The following is a 13,707-nucleotide window of genomic DNA, read 5'->3' on the forward strand; positions in this document are numbered from 1 at the left end:
GTGAATGAGAATTTATTGAATTTATCATCATTGCTAAACCTTGTGCTTGATGATGTCAGAGACACAAAGAAATATTAAATCAGGGTCCTTGCCCTCCTAAGGTTTATGACCTTGTGGGAGATATAAATAGCTAATTCCCCACTCTTTGCCATTATGTAGTAATTGTTCGATGAGTGGGGTGTTCAACAAGAGAAGTTCAGAGAAGAGAGTGCTCCTATGGGCTGAGTCAGGTAGTAAAGGGAAAGAACTTGAACTAGGCCTTCAAAGATAGTTGGAATGCTTGACAATTGGGAAAAAGAGAAGGAAGGACATCCCAGGAGAAAACGATAGATGAGATCAAAAAATGTTAGAACTAACAGATCATCTAGCCCATGGGTTGTTAACATTTGTTGGGGGATGGGGTACTAGATCACTTGAGTAGTCTGGTGAACCCTGTGAACCCCTTCTCAGAATCATGTTTGTAAATGCATATAATAAAATATAATGAATGTAGCATTATAAAGGAAACCAAAGATCAGTGAAAGCAAAGATGTACTAATTCTTCCATCCAAATTTATAGACACCTTTGAAAACTCTCTGTGGACACTTAGAAGGCTATCAAGATTAAATGATTTGTCCAGGTCACACAGTGAGTAAGAGTCTGAGACTGGATTGGAATTCAGGTCCTTATAACTCCAGGATCAGTCCTCTAAACATCACGCCATCTAATTGCTCAATATGGACCTCATACTGACTGCTTCTCTTCTAAGGTCTACCTACAGCTTGGGGCAGGGACTCTGGCTCCCAGTCAGCAAGAGTTTTGTGGTGCCTCCTGTGGACCTATCTATCAATCCATTGGCCAGCTGTAAGACTGATGTCCTTGTGACTGAAGACCCTGCTGATGTCAGGTAGGAAATCTCTGCAGTCCTGGGTTTTGCCTGACTTCCAAGGGACTATTTCTTTCCATGGCACCAGTCACAAATCACATCACCACCCATTTCTAAGTTTAAGTTCACTATATCACTGGTTGTCAAAATATTTTTATGATACAGCTGTTTCAGTTTTTTTAAAAAGCACACAAATTCTCAATATGAGTATATATATATATATATATAAAGTATATAATATGCTACTGTATAGATAATTTTGTGTAATATAAAGCAAAAAATAGAATTAAACAAGGTTAATATTTGGTTCTAGAGTCAATAAGAATATCTCAGTTCAAGAAGAGGGAAGTATCAAGGTCAGAACAGTGTTTTAAGAGAATCTCTGACAGGTATTTAGAAGATGAATCAGTATTACAGAACTAAAATGAAAATCCACAGACTTTGCAAACTACATTAACTCCTCCTGTAACATGTGGAAAGATCAATGTTTACAAATCTGAGTGCACCAAAGGGGGCTGTTTCAATAGTCCATGCCAGAAGTGATGATCCTAAATTAGAGTGGTTGCCATGTGACTAGAGAAGACATATATATGAGAAGATGTATATATAATATATATATATATATATATATATGAAAAGATAGATATGAGAAAAAACTTATACAATGTTATAGCTAATTTTTAGATATGAAAATGCATAGAGGAAGAAAGGATGTTCAGTCAATTTTTAGTCATGTTCAACTCTGTAATACCATTTGAAGATTTTTTTAAGTTTTTTTTTTTTGCAAGGCAATGGGTTTAAGTGGCTTGCCCAAGGCCACACGGCTAGGTAATTATTAAGTGTCTGAGACCAGATTTGAACCCAGGTACTACTGACTCCAGGGCTGGTGCTTTATACACTGTGCCACCTAGCCGCCCTGATTTGAAAATTTTTGATAGAGATCCTAAAATGATTTGTCATTTTCTTCTCAAACTGATTTGACTGATGAGAATACTGAAACAAACAAGGTTAAGTCATTTGCCCCAGTTCACACAACTAGTCTGGGATCAGATTTGAACTCAGGAAAATGTTTTTTTCTAACACCAAGCCACTGTGCCACCCAGCTGCCTGAAGAGAAGGTAAGAACTCAAAAACAAGCCTAAGCTTGTGAAAACTTGGGTGTTTGAAAAGATAAAGTTGTTACCAATATTATTAGGAAAGAATATTCAATGAAAGAGTTTTGAGGAAAAAATAATGCAATCATTTTTATATTTGCTGAATCAATCACTTTGACATAAAATGCGAAGGGTGAATGTACATGGAACTTTTCCTCAACAGTCATTGATCCCAGAGTGCAGAGCATACTTTCTGAGGGGTACCTGTCACAGACATCAGGTGAAGCTGAGGTATATGGATATACTAGAGCTAGACGAACTCAAAAGAACTGATTGTTAAATTTTCAGTGAGAATTTCCACCCTGGAAATCAGCAAATCCTATAAATTCAGGCTTTGTTCATTGTTTTGTTTCTTGTCTGTGCTTTACAAAGTGACATAGAAAATGTTAATAATGGAAATTAATCTTGAAAGTGTGCCATGCCTATATGCCCCCCAAAAAAAACCCTGTTATTAAATATTTAATCAACCCACTATTGACTTGGAGGAAGGGAGTTGGTGTGAGATTTTCCCAATAGCACCAACACAGATCCTGTTTGTAGATAGTTTAGGCTAAAATCAATCTGAGGTACTGACACTTGGCTCAGGAGGGGAGTGGTTTGAGACTAATATAGCATGGTAATATTGGGAAATTGGGCAGATGTGATTATATTGGAGATAAACTTCACAATTGATCATCTTACACATTTCTACCCACTTACCCCCAACACAAAGAGGCACCAGGGTCCCCACTTTGGAGACCACTAGATCACATAACCCTATTTGTCCTGTAGTTTGGGAAGCTGCTGTGAATCTTTCCTGACCACAGTGACTTAAATTCCTACCAGGAGTATCACTCTTTTAGATTAATATTACCTAGTAAGAAGTAACATTTTCTTTGTTGCAAAGATGAGCTTATCTGAGCAGCCAGCCACCCCCCCAGACTGTATTCTCACAGTAAAGGAATTTTCCCAAGGTCATAGTGTCAGAGATGGCATTCAAACCTGAGTCCAGTATTCATTTTACTATGGTTCACTTTTAGTTAGTGTATCTGAAAAATATGGCAATTTAAAAATATGAATTCAGGGGACCTCTTAACACCCCTTACCTTCTTCTAAGGGTATTAATATCCTATAGCCAGATAGCTTCTGGGAGCACCAGAAGAACTTCTGAAGGTAAACCCCAGAACAGAGGAGGAAGAAATCTTCAAAGAAAAGGATCTGGGTATTTAGTTGGGCAAGATCCTCTCAAACTTCCTGGTGGTATTGCTGCTGAGTTCCAAATACCATAGTGAAAATAGACTATTTTAAGAGCTATTCTTGCCTAAAAAAATACACTGTTGTCTTATTAGCATTGCCCCAGGACAGGCAGTCTTAGAATTCTTATACCCTGCCTCAAACAAATCAATTGTGCTCATATCAGCTGCAAATGTGGATAAAAATGTACAGTACACAGCATTGCTCAGACAAGCATATCACTGAGCATTTTGAAGAATTAATAAGTTACAGTCAGATGATAAATTTGAGAATTAATAAATAAGAGATAATAATTATAGATAGCCAATAATACAGCCAAAGAATCACATGAAAAAGGAAAAGATTAGGAGAGAAGCTGAGCAGAGTATTATAGAACAAAGAAAGGAAAAAGAGGCAAGTTTTCTAATGGAATTTGGAAAGAGGAAGGGGCCAAATAAGCCCTTTCCTCCCTTGGTCCCCTGGTCTATAGTCAGTACAGTTCTCAGGGAAGATGCCAGGTGTTGGGATGAGGGAAGAGGCAGATACTGACCAGGTCTCCATGACTTTCATTCTATAACTTGTAATGCATACACACTAAGCTTCCCCTGTGGTAATACTTTCCATTGTCCTTTGATACTTTTTTAAGGTGTTTTTTTTTTGCAAGGCAATGGGGTTAAGTGTCTTCTCCAAGGCCACACAACTAGGCAATTATTAAGTGTGTGAGACTGGATTTAAACTCAGGTCCTCCTGACTCCAGAGCTGGTGCTCTATCCATTGTGCCACCTAGCCGTCCCTGTCCTTTAATACTTTAATGGATTTGTGAGTTCATTGATATGGGTACAATAGTGCAGCTCACAATCCACCCCAAACTTCTCATCCTGTTTAACTTCAATTCATATTCTACCACAGACTATCTATGGGGAAGGGTCCAAGATTATTAGGCCTTCACTTAGATCTTTTGACCTGGGGTATATATCCCTGAGTCTCTTATACTATGTGTTTATTGGCTATACCCTCACTACAGGATTGGTCTTTCTCCTTTTATAGTCATGAATCTATTTACATCGCATGCAATCCTTCTGCTGTATTCTTCCCTGGTAATATGTTTTAGACTCTTCATACACATCATGCACCTCTCCTCATAACATGCACTGCTTTCTTTTTCCTGTAACTTTAATTTTTCAGAGCTTATAGTACTTCATGCTTCATTGAGCTACATCATCTCTAGAAGAATATTAGATTTAAAAATGCAAATCTATGCCCAGACTTAAATGTGAGATAATACATGTAAAGTGCTCTGAAAACCTTAGCATTGGTTATTATTGGCATCTAGGAGACAAAATGCATAGAACACCAGGTCTAGAGTCCTGGAAGATGGGAGTTCAAATCTGCCCTCAGATACTTAATAACTGTGTGACCCTAGGATGAGTCACTCAATTAGTCCATTTCAGTTTTCCTAATTTATAAATATTAATAGTGCAAGGGATAGAGTGCTAGACCTAGAGACAGAAAGACTCAGCTTCCTGATTTCAAATCTGGTCTCAGGAACTCCCTCACTTTGTGACCCTGGGCAACTCACTTAACTTTGTCTTCCTCAGTCTTCTGTAAAATGAGCTGGAGAAGGAAATGACAAACCACTCCAGTGTCTTTACCAAGAAAACCCCAAGTGGGGTTATAAAGAATTGGACAGGTCTGAAAAATGACTGAACAAATGTCCTACAGTTGTTTTGAGGGAAAAATGAGATATTTATAAAGTACTTTGCAAACAAAGTGCTATTTAAATTCTAGCACTTATACTCCTTTAGACTATGAGCTCCTTGAGAGTTGACCCCTTCTGCCTTTTTTGTATTCCCAGCATGTAGCACAGTAGTATCTCATATGTAATAAGTACTTGATATGTACTTCACAATTATAACAGAATTAAGCAGCTCAATGAACAGTTCATAGTTCTACTAATATCCATTAGTACATATTACTTAAATGGATATTTCAGAGAGATATTCTATACCAAAATCAAATTGAATATAAAATGGACTGTCTTTGTGGAACTTACGAATGAACAGAGGAATAACAACAGACCCATTATTACAGATACAATATTATATGACACAAAGGACATCTAGATGATATAGTAAACAGAGTACCAGACCTAGAGTTAGGAATATCTGAGTTCAAATCTGACTTTGACACACACTTAACTGTGTGACCCTGGGCAAGTCACTTAAAGCTATTTGCCTCAGTTTCTTATCTGTCAAAAGATCTGGTGAAGAAAATGACAAAGTACTTCAGTATCTTTGCCAAGAAAATCCCAAATGGGTTCACGAAGAGTTGTGCACAACTGACCAACAACAACAAAAATATGACATAAGCTTTAGATAGGTATAAAACAAAACGCTACACAAAACCCAAGAGGAAGAGTCATTACTGACTGGGGATGATCAGTTCAGCTCAAAACAAATATTTATTAAGCCCCCTGCTATGCCAGATACTAAGCATGCAAAGATAGCTTCTGTCTTCAAATAACATTCCTTCTACTGGGAGTAGTAAAAATATAGAAAGATAAATAGTAAAAGCAAAATAATCTGAAAAAAGAGAGAGAGAGAGAGAGTACTGACAAATGAATGGTTTAAGAAAAGCTTAAGCAGCTGATCTTACTTGAACTAAAACATGAAAGGAGATAAAAATTCTCAAAGGCGGAAGATAGGAAGGAGTACATTCTAGAAACCTTATTAAAATATATCGAGATAGTAAGTGAAATGTTTAATGATAGGAAAAAATATGATCCCATTTTTTGAAGAGGAATGATGATAAATAAAACTGGGAAGATAATATAAAGTAAATTGAGAGTCACTCTCAATTCTAGGATAGGATCTAGAAGCAGTAGGAAGTTAACTGAAAGTGTATTTTAACATCAGAATGGCATTGTCAGAGGAAGTTCTGTTGAAGAGGAGATTGGCCTTTTTGTTGGATTTAAAGAATTGGTAGAAATTTAGTAGGCAATTTTAGAAAGAAAAGGTATTACTTGTTTAAAAAAAATAGTAATAAAAGGCATGAAGGTGGAAAACCAAATGATATATTCAAGAAATACTGTCTGGCCCAATTTGATTTGATTAGAAAGTCCATGGAGGAGTGTAAACTATGACAGAATTACTTCAACAAACATGTTGTTCAAACCATACATAAGCAGATACTCTAATATAATATATGCAAGAGATAGTTATCTAGCCTTTGCAGAGAGAATTCCAAGAATCAGGAATCTACCATGTCTCAAAGCAGTTCATTCTACTATTGGACAGCTCTAATTATAAATTTTTCCCTGATAACAAGCATAAATTTTTTTCTTTGCAACTCTCATTCATTGTTCTGGTCATTTCCTCTGGAAACAAATGGAACTAGTCTAATTTCTTCAGTACTTGAAAATAACTATCATTCTCCACCAGTAATTCTATCTCTTCTTTTGCCCAATCTTTTGTCCCAGTTCCTTCAACCAATTTACATATATCATAATACTGGCTAGGATGGGTGACAAAAGAGTTTAAATGTTACATTAGAGGAAGCCACTAAAGATGGAAATGTTCTTGCTCTATCTATATTAACAAACACATTTTGATCACCTGAAAGTGATAGTGGGAAATTTTGGGGTGGGGTCTCCTCAAAATATATTTCACCCTATTATTACATAGCCTAAGATTGGAGCTGCATATGAAATAAGTTAACAATTATTAAAATTATTAGGATAAAATAAAATTCAACTCTCTCCCTCTGCATTTGCCTTAACTTTAGAAAAGTTAATCTTTAGAAAATATTGTAGAGCATTGCTTCTCAGATTTTGATGGCTCTTTTCTCTCACTTCTCCTTAGCAATTGTTTAAATCTCTAGTTTAGGTCATTTTCTCCGAGATTAGGGAATCAGGAAGGTTCTAATGACATTTCTGATGTATTGACCACAAGTATTATCTTCTGGTTCCATAAATGCCTATCAAGTGTTTAAATCTGACTTGGATGGAGAGTGGGAAGAGCTATTCTTTTAGAAGCAGTGTATCCCTGGGAATGTCTCTTAGGTAAGGCAGCATGATATATTAATAAGATGTTAGATTTATAACAAGGGACACATAGATTCAAATGCTGCTTCAAACACTTCCTAACTATGTGAGTATGAGCAAGTCATTTAATTTTTCTGAGCTTTAGTTTTTTCATCTCTAAAATGGGGAAAAATAGTGGTCACTTCTTTGGGTTGTTCTGAAGCCCAAATGAGATAATATATAAGCATCAATTGTAATTGTAAGAATTATTCCTTGGGTGACCTGTTCATTTGTCATTGTTAACCTCTGTTGAGAAATTATAAAGTGTCAGACAAGAAGTATACAAATTCATCAATTTATTCATTCAATAAAAGGTACCTTAAGCACTTATTTGGTGAAAAGTCAAATGTGGGAAGAATTCAGGAAGAGATTCAAGGGTGAATAAGACATGTTAACTGCCTTCAAAGAGCTTACTGTCAAGGAAAGTGAATCAGTCAGGTACATAAATAGATATGTCTAAATAGACTGAATAATCCTGAGATACCCAGAAACAAGTTTTAGGAAGACTGAGGGGGAAAAATTATTGACATAGGATTAAGGAAGCTTTCATGGTAAAGGGGGTAGTTCATTTGGAATTTTGGAAGATCTGCAAAGAGAAATCAATGATCAGGTGAAATATAAGTATTTATTAGGTAGCATGTGATAATTTAAATGATGAAAAGTTGTATAAAGCCTTTGCTACTCCTCTGCCTGCTGACTGAATTAGAAACTTGAATCTTTGATCTCATTAATGTGGGTCCTCCCTCAATGACTGTCTATATACAACAACCCTCTTGCACTTTGTCATCCTATTTGATCCTTTTCTATGTCTTTCCATAAAGCCTCTATAGAAGATGAACCCACATCTGTCTACAAATAAACTCTTAAAATTCACCACATCGGCCAATACAATCCTCCAAGGTCTCTTAAAAGGATGATTTCCCAGGGATAATGTGGCCTCTGAAATCCCCCACAGATGGGCAATGCCTTAAGTGCCTATTTTCTTGTAGCCTAGCTGTCTGTCATTCAGTCCAATGAGGCATATATATTTTCCCCATTTTAATTTTTGTCATCATAATTTTAGAATTGAATCTTTTAAAACTTTTTTCTTCCCCCTCAGACTCAGTAAGTCTCTTCACGTGTAGCCCAGAACAAAGCCCTGTTAATCTTTGCCATGGGGAAGGAAACAGATTGTACCCAGTTTGACTAGAGGAAGAGAAAGGCTTCTTCACTAAATGAAACTGAAGCCAAGACTTAGGGATATAAATATTGGAGTGACCCAGGTATGATAAAGAGAACCAGTTAGCTGAGCTAGCTTACATGCAGGAGTTGCTAAATTATTAAAACTTTAATAAACGTAATAATAAATATTTGATGTTGAATTATAGAAAGCTTCACAGATACAGTGAAACTGAGAAATGGCCTCTTAGATCTGCATTAGAAGTTAAACACTTTTCAAATGGGGCTTCTGATGTTGAAACAGAGCTGTTGCTCTTTAGATTAAAAATTCTCACACACAATTGAAAGGAAGAAGCTTGAAAGCTAAGTCTGGGTGGTGTCTGGGTTCAGAACAGGAACTCTGACTCAAGTAGACAAGAGTGAAGGATCAGGTCATCCATCCCATGGAAGCATTAGTGGGGTACCTGGAGACAAAGCCACTCCAGCATGATTGGTTCATGGATTCAATCTTCAGGACAGCAGCCTCTTTTCTGGAAATCCCCAGCAGACAGCAACTGCCCAGTGCTATCACAGAAGTATCTTGGATGATTTCTTTTCAGCTCTAAAAGGATTTCCAAAATGCTGGACTGAAGTCAAGATAGGCGGAGGAGTGTTTCCATCAGAGGCTCTCTGAAACCATTTTGTGGTATAATGACTACTTGTAAGGTATTAAAAATTGAAGGATTCAGTTTGGCTAAAGTCTCACTAGTCTTTAAAATGAGTCCCACTGCAATAATATCAAAGGAATCATGGAAGCATAAACTGAAAGGGACCTTGAGAGGTAAATTTGTCAATCAATCAACAAGTTTTTATTAAGTGCTTCCTGCACTTGGTGTTAGCCCTGTAATGCAAAGACAAAAAATGAAACAGTCCTTTAACTCAAGAAGCTTACCTTTTATTAGGGGATACAATGTATATACATGCAAGTATTAACTGAATATATACAAAGCAAATAAAGGTTATTTGGAATATAGGACAGCTAGTTAGTTGAGTCTTCCAGGGTTCAAAATCTTCCCTCAGAAACTTAATTAGCTATGTGACCCTGGGTAAGGCACATAACCCCATTTGTCTCAGTTTCCTCCTGTGTCAAATGAGCTTAAAAAGGAAATGACAAACCATTCCACTATTTTTGCCAAGAAAATCACAAATGGGATCACAAAGAGTTGGACAAAACTAAAAAAAAAAAATAACTGAACAACAAAATTTATTTTGAAAGGTATCCTTAGGAATAAGAAATCATTTAAGAGATGTCATTCAAATTGAAATCAGGATTCATTAATTAATATTCAGGATTGGGAGACCAAGAGGGAATTCATTTCAAGCATGAGGGACAGCCAATATAAAGTCACTCCGACAGAAGATACCATGTTATATGTGAGAAGAGGCAAGTCTGGTTTGGCTTGACTATAGAAAGCATGGAAGATGATGATATTTAAAAAGCTTAGAAAGTTCCTCTATTTTTAATTGACTCCAGGAAGAGAAAGTTTCAAGATTGGCTATTTTGTTCTCAGGCTCTCTTGTCACTCTGTCACAAATCCTTCCTTTTGTCATTGAATTCCCCTTAGTTGTGGCACATTCTTTGTAGATATTATCTGGTTGCACCTGGATAGGTTAAGAAGGAAAGGAGGTGTGAAATGAACTCAATGAGAGCAAGAACTGAACCACCAGATTGACTTTGTGTTTCTGGATCAATTTAGAGTCCATCAACAAGAATTGTTTAAGTGCTTACTTACTATGTTTCAAGCATGGAATACATGATTTGAAGTCAGAAGTGCTACTGTGCAATAAATGAGTGGTCTTGGGAAAGTCTCTTTCATTTCTAAGTTATAAGAAGCATTAAAATTATTAATCAATTATTCAACAAACATTCATTAGGTACTGACTGGTTGCAACACTATGATTGGAACAGGAACAGATACAGGCATCTGTCCTTATGAAGATTAGAACAGGACATGAAGATACACAAATGAGAAGTAACTTAATGTACTACAAAGAACAACAGGTTTGATATCAATGAAACTGAGTTTAACTATAAACCCTGTAACTTATTAGCTGTGTGAACTTGAATAAATCACTTCCTTTCCTGAATTTCAGATTCCTTATTGGCAAAAATGGGAGATAACTGTGGTACCTAAGAGGGTTATATAGAACAAATTAGAATGGGTAAAGGTAGGGAATAGAGAGATAAACAGGGAGATTGCATGACTTACTAAAAGTCCCATGATCTGCAAGTAACATCAACAGAATATGAATCTAAGTCTCCTGACTATGACATCCCAGCAAACAAGGGGATGAAGTGAAAGTGGAGGAGAGATAAGAAATGGAATAATCTGGATTGAGGAAAGGAGAAGGGAGAGAAGAGGAGAGGAAGGGATAAAGAGGAAAGAAGAGATGAGGGGAGGGGAGGAAGGGAATTGGGAAAGGAAGAGAGCAGGAAAAAAAGGAGAGAGAGAGAGAAAGAGAAGACTTCTAAATTCCCTTCCAAATCAGAGAATATGAAATTCCCTGACTAGAGAATCTTCCAAGTTTTTTCCTAGATCTGAGTTCTTTGATCCTTTAAATCCCAGATTACGTTAGTTGAATTCTTCATTGCTACCTATGTCTAAAAACTGGATTGGTGAAAGGGAGAATCTACAAAGCAAGATAAGCTCAGTCCTTTAAGAGATGTGGTTGCCTTGATAATCTTCCCATTTATGAGAGTTATTCCTGCTTATTGGGTATTTTATCCTCATTTTAAGGATAAAAAAAACCTAAGAAAAAGGGAGGTTGCATGATTTACTAAAGATCCCATGACTTGCAAGCAACATAGACAAAATTTAAACTCATGTCTCCTGACTCTTTTCCATTCTGGAAAGCAAAAATACTTAGTTTCCTTCATACAAAGGCATATTAGGGAATTATAGTTTTTTGAAATGACAAGGAGAAACAGTAACAAAGTGAAAAATTGGAGCTGACCAAAATACATAGATGCTCTAATTGGAGATATTGCCTTAAGTGAAGACTTGGCTTCTGATAGAGATTCCTATTCCTCAATAAAATTTCCCAGACCACTCTGACCTACAAGGATCTCCTTTGAATTTATTTTGTCTCTACCACTCATTTGACAGTTTATAATATATTAACTTGACACCTTTAGAATATGGTGAAAAAGAGTATTGACTTTGAAGTCAATGGTTACAGTTCTTGTTGTTCAATCACTTCATCATGTGTGACTCTTTGTGACCCATTTTTGCATGGTTTTCTTGGCAAAGACATTAAAGTGGTTTATCATCTTCTTCTCTAGTTCATTTTATAATGATTAAGCTAAACCAAATAGGGTCAATGAATTTGGGTTCAAATCCCAATTCTTATTTAACTACCTGTGTAACCTTGGGCAAATAATTTAATTTTCCTGAGACACAGTTATTTCATCTGTAAAATAAGGGACTGGTCCAGATGACCACTGTGGCCTCTTTTAGCTGTAGGTTAATAATTTTTATGATGATCTATTTTCTTTAAATTCTCATGTACATAAATTTCATCATTATCAATTTTATATAAGAAGCAACATGGCATAGTAAATAGAGAGTTAATCTCATTCAGGAATAAAGTCCTAAATTCAAGTCCTATCTTGGAGATATATTGGCAGCATGACCTGGAAAAATCTCTTAATTTTTCAGTATCTTGGGCAACTGTCTTGTACCTATGAATTACAGAACAGATACTCATCTGCTTTGATTGAGCAAGCCTTTTCACCAGATGTTCCCAATATCAGTGATAAAATAATGACTGGAAAAGGAATTTGGACCTGGAATTTTACTGGAATAGAAAATTTCTGGATGAGATGTCATCTACCAATGCAAGTTGTCACTTGCTCTGACATTTAGAGTCTTAGAGAATTGCCTAATCCACAAAGAATTCAAGTGATTTACCCAGGTTCACACAGCCATTGTATGTCAGAGACAAGACTTGTGGTCAGCTATGTGATTCAGTGGCTAGAGTACTGATCCTGGAGTCAGGAGGACCTGATTTCAAATCCAACTTCAGATATTTGATGCTGACTAGCTGGCAAGTCACTTAATCTCCATTGCCCCACCAAAAAATACTTATACCCAGGTTTTCCTAACTCTGAGACCATCTTTAAAGTCTTAATCTATGAAATACTACATAGCAAAAATAATAATAATAATAAAAATGCCAAAAATAACCACTGAACACCTCCTTTACTGAGGATGGGGATTGGTTTCTATTTTTTTTAAATGTAAGAGATTTATCCTTAAGGAAAATTATGTCAGTAGGGTCTAGCTACCCTCTAGGGAATGCCCTCCTGATCCAGTAGATAGGGTTTTTTTTGTATTTACAGTGACATTTTTAATACTGAAATTGTGTTCTCTTAATTCTTATTGAGTAAATTTGGATTCTAATTGGACTTTACTATCCACCAATACATAACCTGGAACATTCTGGGCTGCCCAACTTAAGCCTGGCTTTCAATATGGAATTAGAAGCTCAGAAATCTCAGACTGGAAGGGATTCTAGAGTCCACCCTTTCTGGTACCTCATTTTAAAATGCAATTGACACTCAAGACAAAAGGGATTCATTTAAGGTACTATATGTCAGAAGTAATATTTGAATCACTCAGGTCCTCTAAATCTACTCTCTCTCTCTCTCTCACACACACACACACACACACACACACACACAAACATAACCCAATATAACAAAATAAACATTTACAAATACAGGCACCATATATGTACACATGTGACTCATATATTAATTTATATATATTTCTACATGTTGTGTGTATAAAATGCATATGTATACATATGTATATGGACTATATCCACATATTCATATGTCTAATTTAAGGCCTAGTCTTGCTAAGTATAAGCAACAAATATATATATATATATATATATATATATATATATATATATATATATATATATATATATATATGGAGAGAGAGAGAGAGAGAGAGAGAGAGAGAGAGCAGTTTTTGGACTCCTCCCTCCCACATACTCTTAAATATGGACCCGCCCGCCCTTATACTCTACAAATCCAGGGTCTACTTTAAGGATGAAGTGCTACAAAATGTTTCAATGGGGGGGGGAAGTCCCACAGATGACCCAGATGGTTATATAACATTTTGCAGTTCACACATATACACACAGTTCACAAAATGCTTCTCACTCACTTTTCTGAACTTTACAA

At 36.2% G+C, this 13,707-nt stretch overlaps 1 protein-coding gene across 1 annotated transcript in view; it reads left to right on the forward strand.

The window, feature by feature from the left end:
- ASTN2 (astrotactin 2) overlaps nt 1-13,707 on the forward strand; it is a 1,297,121-nt gene that overhangs the window by 481,117 nt on the left and 802,297 nt on the right. Inside the window, exon 10 of the mRNA XM_074211727.1 lies at nt 750-887. Coding sequence (XP_074067828.1) covers nt 750-887 — 138 coding nt within the window. The remainder of the gene's footprint in view (nt 1-749; nt 888-13,707) is intronic.

The sequence above is a fragment of the Macrotis lagotis genome, chromosome 1, assembly GCF_037893015.1.
Source record: "Macrotis lagotis isolate mMagLag1 chromosome 1, bilby.v1.9.chrom.fasta, whole genome shotgun sequence".
In the NCBI taxonomy this organism is placed as follows: Eukaryota; Metazoa; Chordata; class Mammalia; order Peramelemorphia; family Peramelidae; genus Macrotis; species Macrotis lagotis.